The sequence below is a fragment of the Mytilus californianus genome, unplaced genomic scaffold, assembly GCF_021869535.1.
Source record: "Mytilus californianus isolate M0D057914Y unplaced genomic scaffold, xbMytCali1.0.p SCAF_10, whole genome shotgun sequence".
NCBI lineage: Eukaryota > Metazoa > Mollusca > Bivalvia > Mytilida > Mytilidae > Mytilus > Mytilus californianus.
Window position 1 is genome coordinate 45,578,210 of NW_026262582.1, and position 18,219 is coordinate 45,596,428.

Sequence of the window (18,219 nt, forward strand, 5' to 3'; positions counted from 1 at the left end):
CTTTATTACAAAAAGTATTATTTTCTCCTTGGTTGGGTATTAAATTCCAAACCAATATTTAAACGAAATATACAAATCTTTTCGGGCATTTATTTGGAATAATAAATTGAAACAAATAGAAAGGAACATTTGTAGTTAAGAGACTAAAACGGAATGGTTTGGTATGATTAACTTTGTAATAGTAGACAAATGCAATGTTTATACAAAATTAATCACTCGGATGAAGAAACTTGGAATATTATAGGTAATTTTATACAAATGCCCATAACTCTTTTTCACAACTAAGGAAAGTATATTAACTCAATGAGAAAGAAGAAATACTGAAAACTAGACTTCAAACTTATTCATTCAGTGTATGTTGACTTTTTTTTGTTTAAATGTCTTTTTGACCGAGTTAAGCTATTTCAATTGATATTTTATAGTGTGTCTTTTTGTGCTGTAATGTTACACTACTGTCTCAGGTTAGGGTGAAGGTTGGCCCCTGTTAAAACGTTTAAACCAGATGCATTTCAATGCACCTGTCCTAGGTCAAGAGCCTGTTGTTCAGTGGTTGTCGTTTGTTGATGTGGTTCATAGGTGTTTCTTGTTTCTCGTTTTTTATATAGATTAGACCGTTTGTTTTCCTGTTTGAATTGTTTTACACAAGTCGTTTTGGGACCCTTTATAGCTTGCTGTTTGGTGCGAGGCTCCGTGTTGTAGGCCGTACTTTGACCTATAATTGTTAACTTTTTATACATTGTGACTTGGATGGAGAGTTGTCTTATTGGCACTCATACCACATCCTCTTATTTATATTGCTTGTATCTCCGCTATTGAATGTAAAAGAAGCTCTCAATGTTTTAAATAGTTCACCATGAGTAAAATAGTAGAATTTTGAAACGAAACCTTTCAAAGACTGTAATCATATATATATAACCGACTAACGGTACAAGAAATTGCTTAGCCGATTATTCAAAAAATAAAAATGCTATATCTAAAATGTACATAGGTATACTTAAGGGTACCAACGTTTTATCGAGTAAGCAGGACAATTCGTTAATTAAATTCGACAACTTAGATCTAAAAACAATTTCAGGTGTTGAAATAACACCACAACAAATAATAGATCAGAATGATATTCAAGGCAAACTTAATCAAAATACCATACCGAAGTGGAAACTGAGTTTGCTGTAAGTATTGACTGGAACTCGGTTTGGGGTATTTCAAGAAATCTAGTTGTGAAAAAACAAAATTGGTGAATTCCAATTGAAGTTCATACATAACAGTATTTACACGGAAATAGACTACATCGATTTGAACATTCACTGGTTCAAGATAACTGTCATTTTTGCAAAACACATACTGTAAAACGATCTTCCCATTAATAACAGATTAAAAAACTATTTACATTAATATATACGAACTATGCTCAAACTTGGTATACATACGAATGACAAAAAAAATTATTTAAACGGAATCAAACCTACATCGATTTGAACATTCATTAGTTCAAGATAACTTTCATTTTTGTAAAAATCACCTTGAAACACAAACTGTAAAACGATCTTCCCATTAGTAACAGAATAAAAAACTATTTACATTAATATATACGAACTATTTTCAAACCTGGTATACATACGGACGACAAAAGATAATTAGGTATAATAAAGGTACCGATGTACAGGAATTTTGAATATTTATTTAAAAACATGGACAGTTTTCGAATAACAAGTTTTGAAATTGACTTTTATAACCTTCAGGACAATATGTACTAGACATATCGTATATATATACGGATAAAAATGGATTTTTTTTGTGCACTATTAAAAGATATAAAAATACGAAAAGACGTGGATGATTGCCAACTGACGTAGAAGTCAACACCCATAGGTCCCTATTCGACCTTCAACAATGAGCAAAATCCATACCGCATAGTCAGATATGTCAGGCCTAGAAATGACAAATGTTAAACGGTTGAAACGAGAAAACTAACGGTCTGATTTATGTACAAAACAATTAATGAAAGATAATATAATATACAGCAACAAACGACAACCACTGAAAATCAGGCTCCTGATATTGGATTCTTGTTTGAAATCTTTTACATTTAACATTTCGGGGCCTTTTTAAATGACTATTCGATATGTGTTTTGCTTATTGTTGAAGGCCGAACGATGACCTATAGTTAACCTCAATGTCATTTGGTCTGTGGTGGAGTGTTGTCTCATTGGCAATAATACCCCATGTTCTTTTATACACACAGAATGTTAGAGTGTTAAACATAGATATAAAAAGATGTGATATGAGTGCCAATGAGACAACTCACCATCCAAGAAAACCATTATAGGTCAAAGTACGGCCTTCAACACGGAGCATTGGCTCACACCGAACAGAAAGCTATAAAGGGCCCCAAAAATGACTAGTGTAAAACCGTTCAAACAGGAAAACGACAACAACTGAACATCAGGTTCCTGACTAAGGACAGGTGCAAACAAATACAGTTGAGTTAAACGTTTTAATAGGCGCCAACCTTCACCCTAACCTGAAACAATAGTGTAACATCACAACATAGAAAGACACACTATGAAATATCAATTGAAATGGCTTAACTCAATCAAAAGACATATTAACAAAAACAAGTGAACATACACTAAACGAATAAATTTGATCTATGACACAATGTCAATACAAAGTTGATAAAAAGGGGGTGAGATGTAAAACAATATCAGAAAGATAACCATAACCTTGGACAAAATGCCGCCATATAAAATAACCTACACAGGTAACTAAAAATAATTTTGTTGTAAGGTATACATGGCTGAGTACGGAAATATTGTTTACAAAATAAATAATTTTGTTGTTCATAGTACGAGAACAGAAGTGAAAATTTATCGTCATACCAAACACTTATCAAAGGTGGTATATATTAATAATAGTGAGACGAAATATAACATTAACATGATTAAATAAGTAAACATTAAATAACAAACCTGCATTACAAATTGTATCAACAGGTCAAATTAACACAAAAGTACGATTTGAGAGAACTCGCAGTTACTGAAAGCCAGTTAAAAGCCAAAAACAATTAATGATAAAAAATCATGAATCAGAGACTAAAATCAACTGAAACACATCCCAGGGATTTAGTGTTTTAACGTCATGGACAGTCAAAGAAGACATGACTTGTGCAATGCCAAAATAAAAGTATCGACAGGCAGTAGGATAGTTAGGAGTTAACCTTTTAATAAATATGTATAATGTTATATATAGATAAGTAATCTCTATATAGAAAATGAACGTGGATGTGTATTTATACTTCCCAAAAACCGTTTGAAAAGAATACAAATTTAGTTATGTTTTAACTTGCTGATGACAAAGTCGATATTTGTGCCAATGTAAATATATTCAAAGATCTAATTACAACATTGGTAAGATAACTTTTACTAATAAGTTTGTTTAAAGGTTCGATGAGTTTACACATAGTGATTTCCGCGCTTTTAGTACAATATTACCGTAAAATTTAAGATGTGAAATACCGTTTTTATTAAGTTTTCTACAGGTGCAGCCAAATTTACTAATCAAATCTTTGTTTCTATGAAAGAATTTAGTAAAAGTTTTAAGTAATTTATGGTAACGAAATCCCTGACTAAATAATTTACCAGTGATGCATTGATTACGTTCGTTAAAATCTATGTTATCACTACAAACACGGGCATAACGAACGAGTTGGGATATAAACACCGTATGATGGAGCCAAAGGAACATTGCCGTCTAAAAAAGGAAAATTAACAATAGGGAATGAAAAATCGTCTCTTTTGTCGTAAATTTTAGTATGGAGTTTCCCTTTAGAAATTGAAATGTCTAAATCTAGAAAAGGACTGTGTTTGCTTGCACCAACCTCACCCCCTTTTAAACCTGAGACAGTAGTGTAACAGTACAACATTAAACAAACTATTAAAATCAGTTGAAAAGTGCTTAACTCATTAGATCGATACAGAGTAGATAAAACAACTAGCGAGAAAAAAAAACACAGACCGGATTTGGCAAGGAATTTGTAAATCCGTCACACAAAAAAAAACCACAAAGTACAGATCTAAGAGGTCTCACAGTACTTACAGCTAGTTCAAAGCCAAAAACCACTCATCGAAAATCATGTTTCTAAGTCAGTATAAAGTTTGAAATCAGTTATTTGTTAAACGTAGACAAATTGTTAATCACAACAAAAAGAGAAATGTAAACACAATGCCATGTTTCATGAGCGATTCATGAGTAACCTTTGCATCTCAGGAAACTTATATTAATCCATTTTTAGTAATTTCCAATGAACCAACGAGGCACCCTTAAAAAGTATTAAAGCCAACACAGTTTAGTATGTTCATTCAAATTGTTTGTTCACTCGAGTGAAATCTGTAGCCAGAAAAAAAAAGGTTAAGCAACAAACAATCAATCAGTCAATCGCTGTAGCGTGCTTGCCCTGAGTGAGGGAAGTTATGGGTTCGATCCCAGGCCAAGTAAAACCAAATACTTGAAAATTGGTATTTGTTACTTTTCTGCATAATACTAGACATTTAGCAGTAAGAGCCCAGACTGTTCAGCTCGGAGTCAGAACAATGACTCATGTCTTCCTGTGGTCTGTTATCGTTTTATCTAGCATGTTAAAAATCTTGCTCAGGATGTCGGTATTGTAAAAACCAAGGTTCATATTCACATCACCATCTAGTTTATGCCATGGTTAAACATTTTCTAATTTTATATTTAATGCATTCTTGAAGTTATTTTATGTCTCGTTGTCTTAACTCGTCGTCGCCATCAGCACTTATCAATAACAGCTATTGCGTCAACCTCTAACTGCGCTCCCTGAAAAAAAGTTGACAAATTTTATATTATTGATTAAATATGTAAAAGAAAAGATACTTAGACCTGACTAAAACATAAATTAAAACAACTTTTTCTTATTTCATTAGAAATACAGAACAAACGGTACACGTATTCATATTGTATGCCTTTTTCTTATTCTCATACGTTACAAAATTGTTGACTACAAAATGGTTGAACAATATGACTAGCGTTGTAAGACCTAAATTGCAATATTTGGAAAAAGAATATCAAAAGTGCAAAATGAACAAATCATAACACAAAGACAAAAAGTAAAAACCATTGTACAGAAAACCTCAGATTGACCACCAACAAGCTTACAAACAAAGGGGCGCCCCGGAATGGTTGCCAATTGTCTGCGATAATGATTCGTTCCATAACAGATTGGTTGTCTTATTTTGTCAAAGCTTAGGGTGCTGCCAATCCATAAAGTATCGAGAATTGTAAGTTAAATCTACTTCCATGACAATATGATCGTATAAATAAGTAGTAAGCCTTCAGTTATCTATGTTTACTTAGGCCCATGTTTCCATCGACACCAATACCTTGGACATCTATCTATTTATTATTATGGCACTATAAGAAAATGTACCGAGGACTTCACCAATATATTACAAGTCAGATTCGGACAACATTGACCATTGTCCGTTCAGAATCTAAAGGACAATGGTTGATTAAATTGGTCGTACTGCAAAATACAAATAACGTCACGTCATTAATTGAATTTCCATTGTTCAGGACGTATTGAACCAATCCCGACTTTTTCATGGTTTTGGTGTACACTTTTGAGAATAATACCCAGAATGCATTAGATTCTGAAACGGCAAGTTATTTATAGATTACCAATTGACATCGTAGTTTATGGCACATCATTATTTTGATTTTCAAAGACCGTGTTTAATAGAAACATGAACCCTTAACAAATTTTGATGTACTAAGATATGCAGTAAAGTAAAGGGCCTCATTTCAATCTTTTATACTTATTAGCCAACCATTTCGTTGATAAGTCGAAAAGTCATCAATCAACTACTTCAGCATAACCTCAAAAATTAAGATACAATTACTTACTTGTGATATTGCTACTACTTGACAAGATGATCTAGCAGGGAAATCCTTTGGAAAGTCTGAAAATTATACAATATTAAATAATACATACATAAGTAATTATCTTTAAATAAGTCACTACGACAACTCAAATCGTGACATACAACAGATCAACATACAAAAAAGAGGACAGTTTGTAATAAAATAGTTAAATAAAGATCCAAATGTGTTCAGTATTAAAATTAAAGTTTAAATTTCATCACTACGGGTAACATTACAATACTTGAGGTGGCAAGTATTGTATTTTCCGGGAACTAGGTTGCTCTTTTGTGTACTGAGGTCAATGTATCTGAACACTGTGATTTGACAAAAAAAATAGCATCTACTGAACATTTTTCCCAAGCTGAGGAATAGATCATTTGTAGAAAAATATGAAATATTTTCACATACAGGTGAAAATGAGTTTTGAGAAATTTTTTTATTTTGTATTCACTGCATGATAAAAAAAAACAACCACTTAGCACTATTGGCCTTTGGTTTGTAAAGAGAGCAGAAAAATAAACGATCATCATATATGTTCGAATTTATTTCTGAATATTATAGTGAAAGTACTTCTGTTGACTGTGTATGCAGGTTCTGGGTCAGTGTTACAAAGTGGTGAAAATACGAAAAAGGCTATCATTATCTCTATTACTACGAAATTGAAAAGATTATAGTCGTATGGATTGAGTCCCGCGGATTGTTTCCTTTTGGTTGAAATATTTAAAATGTATAAATGAGTAATCCTTCTAATCCAATCGTTATATTCCGCTAACTTCAATCACTCTATTACCGAGAAATGATAACGGATACAGGGTGCTGAATTGTTTGATTTAATTAATGAGTTACCTCTTATTCATATTATAAACTTTACACTCACATTTCATATAGACTGCATTAAAGGCAGAATACTCTCTTAAATCTGTCAGAAAAACTGTTACTTTGACAACTGAAACATGGATAATACGGTTCTAATTTGTGTATATAATTGTTGTTTGTAACTTTCTTTCAATAGCAAAAGTATATTATCACATGTGTAATAATATGACATTCATAAAATAGATATAGGAAGATGTGGTATGAGTGCCAATGAGACAACTCTCCATCCAAGTGACAATTTATAAAAGTAAACCATTATAGGTCAAGGTACGGCCTTCAACACGGAGCATTGGCTCACACCGAACAGCAAGCTATAAAGGGCCCCGAACAATTACTAGTGTAAAACCATTCAAACGGAAAAACCAACGGTCTTATCTATAAAAAAAAACGAGAAACGGGAAACACGTATGAACTACATAAACAGACGACAACTACTGTAATCAGATTCCTGACTTAGGACAGGTGCAAACATTTGCAGCGGGATTAAAAGTTTTAATGGTACCAAACCTTCTCCCTTTTCTGAAACAATTTTATAACATCACAACATAGAAAAACACACTATAAAATATAATAGAATAGAAATAACCCTCACATACATTAGAATACTTATATGTACATACAGAATATTTCACTATCGATAATAATATGCTGGTATGTCTAAAATAAGATTAGTTTGTTTACTCATAGGAAATACATACACTAATAATGATACACTAAGTGTCATACAATATTTCATAGTCACATTGTATGAAGGTCGGAAGGAGTGTCATCCCAATTTCCCGTAAAAATCAACGCTGAATACCAAATTCCGGAAGATTTAATCATACATTCCCTAGTCTCGATACGTGTAAATCTCAAATTTCCGCAAAAGAATAAAAGCCCAATCCATACGTCCCCGAAAAGATCCTCCCGCCTCTCTTTGGTGACTTCAAATATTTCATGTTCACATTTCTATCATAGAAGAACTTACTGAGACAACGGAACACATGAATATAATAATTTTTCAATCTTAATATTTAAATATAAGTTATATTTGATGATAATACATTATAACATATATAAAGATTGAGACTGAACACGAATGCGGCCACTTACATTTGAAACAAAAACCATCTCAAAAGTGATGTTTTATGGCATATTTGATAGATTTTACATATTTTAGCTTGTATTTGAGCGTCTTTAAAGCCAAATCATTTCAAATCTTTTACACAAACATATTGAATCGACTGAAGAAGACACTTAAAAGTTAAAAAAATGTCAAAAATCGGTCATCGGATGTAGTTCGAATCTTAGACCAAAACTAGCCCTTACCGGACCTTCTCCTTTGATTTGTTCTCATCCTTAATATCTAGTAATATTTGCCATTTGGTGTTGAGCAAGCAATAATAAACAATTCATCAATCTATCAAAATAATTGATGAATGTTACATGTGTTACGTATGCCAGAAACGGAGAATAATCTATTTTCAGTATATTTTCATTATTCTTATTCTTATTCTTATTCTTTTTTATAATTATTATTATTATTATTATTATTATTATTATTATTATGATTATTATTATTAATATTACAATGAATGAACTCACCATCCTTTAAACTACCACCAGCAGCCTCTAATACAGCACGAAAATTCTTGAATATCTGTAGAATGAAACTTTTGTAACTAATTACGCCGCATTTAGAAACGCTATGAAAATTTCAGTAGATGATAAGAGAAGAAAAAAATTGTATTGTGTTTTGGCTACTTCCTCTTAGCATTAGATTGACATATTTTCTATTGTCTGTATGTGTATTAGTAAGTGACAACTAAACGACTGATGTTTTGATCAGGTATCCAAGGGTTATACCATGTATACAGGGGTAATGCTCCAATACTTCGTCTGAAATTTAACCCCATAACTCTGTTTACCTTTGCAAATAGGTTTTCTTTACTCTGTTTTCCGTTCTTGATTACACTAGCAGAATTCAAAGATTGATTCATAGTTGAAAGTCTTAAAGATAATGGTTTTACTACAAGAATCACTCAAACGTAACATTTCCAGTGATCCATGCATTACAATGAGGACAAGATCAGATAAATCCTGCAAGACGGACATGTACACCTAAAGATCACTCCATACACAAAATATTGTTGACCTATTGCTTATGGTACAAAATGTATATAAGAAACAGATGTAATCAAGAAAAATTTACATTGCCAATAAAGAATGAAAAGGAGATTAAGGTCAGAAGATACAAGCCAGAGAGACACGTATAGCTTACAATCATGCCATGCACCAACTATAGTTTACCTATTGCTTAAAGTATCTCAGAAACTATTGATTACAGTGACTTAACCAGGAAAACGTAAAATTGACCAATGTACCTTGAAAATAGGGTCAAGGTTAGATGAACCCTTCCAGACAAAGTAGTTGTTGTATGGAATACATTTTCATAACGATTTGTGCTCACCTGTTCAGTTTCAGGAATAAGACCACCAGGAACCAGTTGAAGTGTGACAGGGTCTACTCCTAATTGTCCAGACATGTATAGAGTATTTCCCGCCAAAACAGCTTGACTTCAAAAATTAAAACATAAGAATAAGTCATTAGAAGAAAACAACAAAAGTACATATGTGTTTCAGAGTCGTCCACATGTCCAGCATTCTGCGACTAATAATATATATGCGTAGCTAAAGTCTTCTGAAATAGAAATAAAAAAGAAATATATTTAACTCTGACTGTGTAATAACATTTGGAATTATACCACAAGGAAATAGTTGAACGAGGAATAGATCCTGTCACACTTCAACTGGTTTCTGGTGGTATAATTTTAAATGTAATGACACGGTCAGATTCAAATATATTTCGGTTTTCTTTTGGTTTTTTTGTTGTACTTTTTTTTATTTCAGAAACCTTTATCTTAGCATATATATTATCTTCGGTGTTTTTGAAGGGACTTACATTTGATATATGGGCGGAGGGAGGAGGATTTTAACAATATCTACAATTAAACATTTATATTAACAGCGCTTTAGCCTATTTTATGTGTTTAAATGCTTTTTCATGCCTGTTCATATCTATCTATTTATTACAAGAATAAGAATAAGTTTTTATTAAAAGAAGGGTCAAGGCTCTCATTTGTAAAACATTTTGCAATACTCGGAGTACAAAATATGTGCTCAAAATACCAAATCCAGTATTTTGATATTTCTGAGTCTGTGTACGATAACCGTGCTCGGATTTTTTATGACCACGAGGCCATGTTCCAGGTTGTTCTGACTTTCATTTGCGCTCATAATAAATTTTTCATTTTTGCCATACGATATAATGTTGCTTTTGTACATCGGGAAAAGTCGGGAAAAACAATCAGATTAATCTTTGATGGACATTCCTATTGGTGTCACAGTGCATTTCAACTGTTATTTACAAATATTCTGTTACATGTGTAAGAACGGATTGTAGAATATGTTAAATATCTCCAAATTTAACATTTTAAAAGAAGGTCATATGTAAGTTAGTTGATTGTGTTTACAGAATAGAGGATTGGAGAAAATATAGAATGGAGGATACTGAGCCAAAGAAATCAAAAAGAGAGAACAATGGGCGGGATTTACAAAAAAAACAAAGGTCCAATCCAAAAGTTCCCAAAAAGTTCCTTCCGCCTCTCATAAGTGCCTTCAAATATTTTACATTCACATTTCTATTCCAAAAGAACTCTCACGTTGAAAACTGAACACATAAATGATACATATTACAACGCACTACACGAAAAACAGATATGACAGACAGAAACCTACGACAACCACTGAATTATCGCTCCCAACTTGGAAAGGATATATAAAAAAAAATTGGGCATGGTTCAACATGTTTGTGATTGTTAAAAATATCCCCTTCATCAGATCTACTCGAAGTACAAAAATTAACTGAAATCAAGACAAAAAACACAGTGTATCGATCAGAGGTCTTGTAGTTACTGCGAGATAGTTCGTAAACAACTTATACATATATCACGTTCTGCCAGACTAGAGTTTCAATCAGTAAACATCCGACAGATTTAGTGCAAAGACTTCAGTCTATGATGTTTACGTTCAGACGTTCATTTAAGAACATACTAATCTAGAAAGAACACATGTTCAATTAAGAAATCAATATATGATTGATTGATAAATTTTGAATTGTGTTCAGAGGCAAATATGTTCATGCATATTCAGAACAAAACCACATTAACACCAATTTTGCAAGGTGATTTGAGAGTTTCGACTGCATTTTTATTTTCAAAGCTGCTCCTAGCGGCAATTGTACGACAATATTATTCTCCCAACCATCTTCCACAAACTAGTTTTCTTTATTTATCGTGACTATTTTTTCTTTTTTTTTTATTTTGACAGATTTCTTGGATTATGTTTTTAATTGTTTGTTACTTTGTGGTATAATCATTAAGTTTTGAGTAATACATTACCTGAAAGGTAAAGGGATTATTGGAGCTTTGTCTGTTTCAATTATTTTTTTCGTAACTGGGTTACAGTATGGTTTGTGTCTCGAACACGGTGGCTGAAACAAAACGAAGAAGCGACATAGGTACACATATTAATAGATATTGCTACATTTTTTTTTTTATATGGAACACTATTACTGTATTTTTTTTATTTTGTCATTTTTATAGACTACCACATTTTGAAGTTGCCTTGGAGTTCGTTATTTTTGTCATACTTTTATATGGTAATGTTGTTTTTTTTTTTGAGGAACCACATAAAATGATATAATAAAAGTACATATTATCAAAAAGAAAAAGAAAACAACTATATTATATCGTACACAATCACATCCTTCGAGAGTAATGGGGTTCAATATTTGTGTAATTATATTTAATCAACTCGGATTTATTATTATGTTGTTGTAAGCGAATATATATGTCATTATATATTTAAAAGGAAAATGGGGATGCAAACGGATTATCAAACGGGCTTTAAAACGGTTTCTTCCTGATTGGCCAACTTTTATCAAATTACAGGTAAAAAAGTAATGAAATTATGCGGAACAATTGGGAAGTATAAATATTGGACAATCGGCAATTTGTGTGATAGTCGTTTGTTAGTGAAGCATATATTTATAGATAATTGATCAATGTAACTTATTAGATTTGCAATAAACATGCAGAAAAATTGGTATTTACATGCTTTATTGTGTTGATTGATATTTAGTTACACTACCTTTCAAATTAAGAAGAATAATAGCTGAACGCTTGTGTAACCCATCTCCAGCTAAGGGGTTAAATTAAAGGTCACATGAATACAGATTCAATGAGTTTAAATTATCGACTTGCACGTCTATTATACATCAGCGATGTTTTTGAGACTTTTTTTTACAAATTTGGTCCAAACTGACGGCTTATAACGAAATATTATTTTCAAATTCCACTTTTATTTATACTTGAAACAGAAAGGATCGCATATTTAATTTTGGTTTAAATCGTAGGTTAAGGTCCTTTTCGCTACTTTTCAAATTATCAACAATTTAATTCAAAATCTTAGTATGTTTTAACTACACAGAAGATAAAATGGACTCCAATAAACACAAATTGTAAATTGAACAAATAGACAATTAATTATTTTAGAAGAATCACAGATAAAATTGAAATAGCAGATGTGTTTAGAGAAATAAAAAGATATGATAATGCGATTTAAAGGTGGATGGTAGTATAAAGGCTGTCATCACTCCAACCTGAATGGGTTGTATCTCAATGGTTCCCACAAGTCACATTGCGATGGTGTTGAATGGTATCACTGGAAAGGTTACAATTATTCCCTCACGAAAACACAAATGATGATTCGACGTCGTCGTTAACATGAAAGTATATGTCATTACTGATGATACTCGTTCTTTATAGACTTAGAAACAAATGCTGTTCATGGCACCTTGACGCATAAAATTACAGCCAGACATGTTTTCTCTCGTTCATATTATAATTTTAAAATTATAAACATTTATATCTGTCTTCATAAATTGTATTTTGCAATAAAAAAATGCATTTACTAGACCAGTATACAGTGCGTTATTTTTGCGGGGTGTTTATTTTTGCTTATTTTAACGGATAAATGAAAATCGCAAATATAAATGCTCCAAAAAAATGTATGCATACGTTTGGTACTTTCTAATAGTTAAAGCTTTTTGTGATCGATCTATTTGATTTTCCGGTAGGCAGATCAATTATTGTATCTGTTAAATTTAAGCTAAAGTTTCAGTAAATGGGCTATGTCACAGATTTTGGTAAAAATTGCCTACCACTCTGACTCGTTCAACAATAACTTAAAATCGAAAAAATAATGCATTTATCTCTTTTATCATCTGAAATATTACTGATTAAATTCTATCAAAACATTTGAATAGAAAGCACATAAAATCGGCAAAAAACTTTCTTAAATTTGTCTTTATTCATCAAATCTCTAATTTTTAATACATAGATTTTTCTTAAAAAACTGTATGTTGTTGATTCATAGATTTCTGTTTAAATGATGTAAAATGATGATAGGATCACCGACTTTGTTTTTACGGTAAACATCATTCAAAGTAGTGTTCTATGTGAAAAAAAATTACAACAAATCGTTGAAATAATTGTAACGTTATCGCGTTGCAGACCGTAACAGATTGATTATTGGACAAAAAACGAAGTCGGTAAACAGATGATTATCTTATATCATTAAAACGAAAATTTATGTATCAACAAAATAGTTTTGATCAGCATTGTCACAATTTTATTTTGAAAAATATTTTTTTTACAATCAACTATGAACTGCTTTTTGGATTATTTAATAAAGTAATTTTGCATATCGTGGATGTCTGTTTATACAAGTTTGGCTACTGGATCCTAATTATTGTCACGTTAACTCATTAGGTCTGACTGGCTTGCTCTTACAATTTTGTATTTGTAACGGAACTATAAACAACTGTCATTCAAGTGGGCTGTTAAGCTAGCTATTAACAATAATCAAAGATACCAAGTTGATAATATGGTACGCCATACGCGCGTCTTGTCCACATGAAACTCATTAGTCGCACTCGAGTAAAAAACTGCGAAATTCTGACAAATTGTACTCAAAACGGCTAAGGCAATGTATTCATGGGGTAGAAAAAAACTCATGTTGTTTCGAATGATTAAACAATTAATTATATATAATAACGTTACAGTAAATTTACAAAAGCCAAGTTTAACCCACTATTTTCGGAAACAGTCTGTACCAAATCAGGGGGATATGACAGTTGCTTTCCTATCGTTCTATTCGAAGGTTTTTCATGTTTAATGGACTTCCTTATTTTGGAATTAACCTTGGAGTTTGGTATTTGTGTTAATACATTTTATTCTATATAATAACGTAACTTTTGTTGTTTTTTTTTGTTGTTTTTTTGTTGTTGTTTTTTTAAGTAAGTTTTTGTTTGTGCTCTGTACCGATCGGTTGAATTAATATAAAAATAAGAAGATGTGGTATGATTTCCAATAAGACAACTATCAAACAGATACCAAATGACAGAAAAGTTAACAACTATAGGTCACCGTATACATACGGCCTTTAACAATGAGCAAAACCCATTCCAAATAGTCAGTCCAGTTCCATCTGATTTTTATACATTTTTGTTCTGTTTGGCTGATACACTGATGTTCCAGGTTAACTTGTAAAAATTTGCTAATACCTTACAAAAAACATGTTTTAGATTCATTCTTCACACTAAGTCTTTTAATTTATTAGTCTAGAGCACTCTGCCATATTCTAAATCAGGCATATCTTACATACTTTTAACACCCGTTTGTCTAGTTTGACAATTGCTACTTAGGATTATTCATTACGATTAGTCTGTTTTGAATTTATTCGAACATATCCACAATTCCAATGACTTACCTGTGTTCAGGAACAATCTTAGAATAAATAAAGGCAACAGTAGTATACCGCTGTTCGAAACTCATAAATCGATAGAGATAAAAACAAATCCGGGCTACAAACTAAAACTGAGGGAAACGCATCAAATATAAGATGAGAACAACGACACAACAAAAACACTACATTAAAATGTAACACACACAGAAACGAACTATAATATAACAATGGCCATTTTCCTGACTTGGTACAGGACATTTTAAGATAAAAATGGTGGGTTGAACCTGGTTTATTGGCATGCCAAACCTCCCGCTTTTATGGCAACGTCAAACACAACACCAAAACGACAACATCACATGACAGGACCACAATACAAATAAATGGGAGAACATATAGGACAAAGAAACACACGAACAATAGCTAGCAGAATGTACTAGGCTTAAAATTCAATACGCCAGACGTACGTCTCGTCCACACAAGACCAACCAGTGACGCTCAGATAAAAAAAGTTTGAAAGCCAAAACAAGTACAAAGCTGAAGAGCACCAAAGACCAAAACTTCCAAAGAGTTGCGCCTAACACGGACAGGATTTTCTGCTTGGGACAAGAACATCCTTATTATTTAGAATAATTTATAATTTTGCAAACAGTAAATTTTATAAAATGACTATATAATAGATATACATGATAAAACCAAAGTGGGGACTAACTACAGAATAAAAACGGATACATTACATAAAACAACTTAATCCAACATATAAAAATACACAGCCGAGTTGGCTAAAGCCTCAACGCACAAAATAGATGTACATGTTTCAATTACATTATGGCATTAAATAATTTTATGTATGAAAGTACTTTATAATCGTCTTTATCTCAATGTTGTGTTTGTATATAATATATAAGTCCTCATTGAGCCTTTATTCAAGCGATATTTCCTAACATTTGCTTCAGATCACGGCGCGAAAATATTATTTTCAGTCGATATACACGCCATTTTGAAATTATTACTAAACAACCTTTAGTTATGGTTTGTTGCTTATTGGTGTGGCGAAGATTCTATCGGCTTAATTAAGTTCGAAAATTAGGAAAATGTCAGGAAGGGAGACAGAATTTACATGCGGATTGTCTGACAGTATGGGTATTCGAGACCCATCACTTCTCCTATGTATTATGTGTGCTGTATCAATATCATATCATCATTAATTAGATATACTATATGAAAATAGTAGCTTTGTTCACTGATGCGTGTACTCGATGCTGACCTATATCATGTATATTCAATTATTTGATATTAGTTTGTTAGAAGTTATTTGTTAAACTATCACATTATGGAATTTAAAAAGTATGGTTCTCAAATGTCACTTAAAAAAACAGTTCAACAAAACAACCAACACACAAGTGATAACGTAGAAAAGTTTGATGGGTATGAAATACCCGATAATATGTTTTGGAGTGATAAAAGGAAAACCAGACCTTCGCCGGCAAAACTTCACTATAAAAAGTATTATTTTGTCCTTGATAGGGTATTAAATTCCAAACCAATATTTAAACGAAATATACAAATCTTTTGGGCATTTATTTGGAATAATAAAGTGAAACAAATAGAAAGGAACATGTATAGTTAAGAGACTAAAACGGAATGGATTGGCATGATTAACTTTGTAATAGTAGACAAATGCAATGTTTATACAAGATCATTCACTCGGATGAAGAAACTTGGAATATTATAGGTAATTTTATACAAATGCCCATAACTCTTTTTCACAACGAAGGAAAGTATATTCACTCAATGAGAAAGAAGAAATACTGAAAAGGGCCCAAAAATGACTAGTGTAAAACCATTCAAATAGGAAAACCTATAAACCTAATCAACAAACGACAACAACTGAACATCAGGTTCCTGACTAAGGACAGGTGCAAACAAATGCAGTGGGTTTAAACGTTTTAATAGGTGCCAACCTTCCTTCACCTTAACCTGAAACAATAGTATAACATCACAAGATAGAACGACACACTATAAAGTATCAATTGAAATGGCTTAACTCAATCAAAAGACATATGAACAAAAACAAGTGAACATACACTAAAAGAATAAATTTGATCTATGACACAATGTCAACATGGTCAATACAAAGTTGATAAAAAAGGGGGTGAGATGTAAAACAATATCAGAAAGATAACCAAAACCTTGGACAAAATGCCGCCATATAAAATAACGTACACAGGTAACTAACAATAATTTTGTTGTAAGGTATACATGGCTAAGTACGGAAATATTGTTTACAAAATAAATAATTTTTTTGTTCATAGTACGAGAACAGAAGTGAAAATTTATCGTCATACCAAACACTTATCAAAGGTGGTATATATTAAAAATAGTGAGACGAAATATAACATTAACATTATTAAGTAAGTAAACATTAAATAACAAACCTGCATTACAAATTGTATCAACAGGTCAAATTAACACAAAAGTACGATTTGAGAGAACTCGCAGTTACTGAAGGCTAGTTAAAAGCCAAACACAATTAATGATAAAAAATCATGCATCAGACTTTAAATCAACTGAAACACATCCCAGGGATTTAGTGTTTTAACGTCATGGACAGTCAAAGAAGACATGACTTGCGCAATGCCAAAATAAAAGTATCGACAGGCAGTAGGATAGTTAGGAGTTTACCTTTTAATAAATATGTATAATGTTATACATAGATAAAGTAATCTCTATATAGAAAATGAACGTGGATGTTTATTTATACTTCCCAAAAAACCGTTTGAAAAGAATACAAATTTAGTTATGTTTTAATTTGCTGATGACAAAATCGATATTTGTGCCAATGTAAATATATTCAAAGATCTATTTACAAAATTGGTAAGATAACCTTAACTAATAAGTTTGTTTAAAGGTTCGATGAGTTTACACATAGTGATTTCCGCGCTTTTAGTACAATATTACCGTAAAATTTAAGATGTGAAATTCCGTTTTCAATAAGTTTTCTACAGGTGCAGCCAAATTTACTAATCAAATCTTTGTTTCTATGAAAGAATTTAGTAAAAGTTTTAAGTAATTTATGGTAACGAAATCCCTGACTTACCAGTGATGCATTGATTACGTTCGATTAAATCTATGACATCACTACACACACGGGCATAACGAGCGAGTTGGGATATATAAACACCGTATGATGGAGCCAAAGGAACATCGCCGTCAAAAAAAGGAAAATTAACAATAGGGAATGAAAAATCGTCTCTTTTGTCGTAACTTTTAGTATGGAGTCTCCCTTTAGAAATTGAAATGTCTAAATCTAGAAAAGGACTGTGTTTGCTTGCACCAAACCCACCCCCTTTTAAACCTGGGACAGTAGTGTAACATTAAACAAGCTATTAAAATCAGTTGAAAAGTGCTTAACTCATTAGATCGATACAGAGTAGATAAAACAACCAGCGAGAAAAAAAACACAGACCGGATTTGGCAGGGAATTTGTAAATCCCTCACACACAAACAAAAACACAAAGTACAGATCTAAGAGGTCTCACAGTACTGGCAGCTA

General features: G+C 32.0%; 1 protein-coding gene across 4 annotated transcripts in view; it reads right to left on the minus strand.

The window, feature by feature from the left end:
* Positions 1–4,711: 4,711 nt before the first annotated feature.
* The window catches only part of LOC127718243 (2-iminobutanoate/2-iminopropanoate deaminase-like), a 32,570-nt gene continuing 19,062 nt past the window's right edge, over positions 4,712–18,219 (minus strand). Inside the window, exons 3-7 of one of the 4 annotated variants that reach the window (XM_052224243.1) lie at positions 9,269–9,374; positions 8,404–8,458; positions 6,818–6,886; positions 5,923–5,978; positions 4,712–4,836 (exon numbers count right to left, since the gene is read on the minus strand). In XM_052224243.1, coding sequence (XP_052080203.1) covers positions 4,789–4,836; positions 5,923–5,978; positions 6,818–6,886; positions 8,404–8,458; positions 9,269–9,374 — 334 coding nt within the window. In that variant the 3' untranslated portion in view covers positions 4,712–4,788. The remainder of the gene's footprint in view (positions 4,837–5,922; positions 5,979–6,817; positions 6,887–8,403; positions 8,459–9,268; positions 9,375–18,219) is intronic. The other 3 variants (XM_052224242.1, XM_052224245.1, XM_052224244.1) reach the window with 3 other exon arrangements.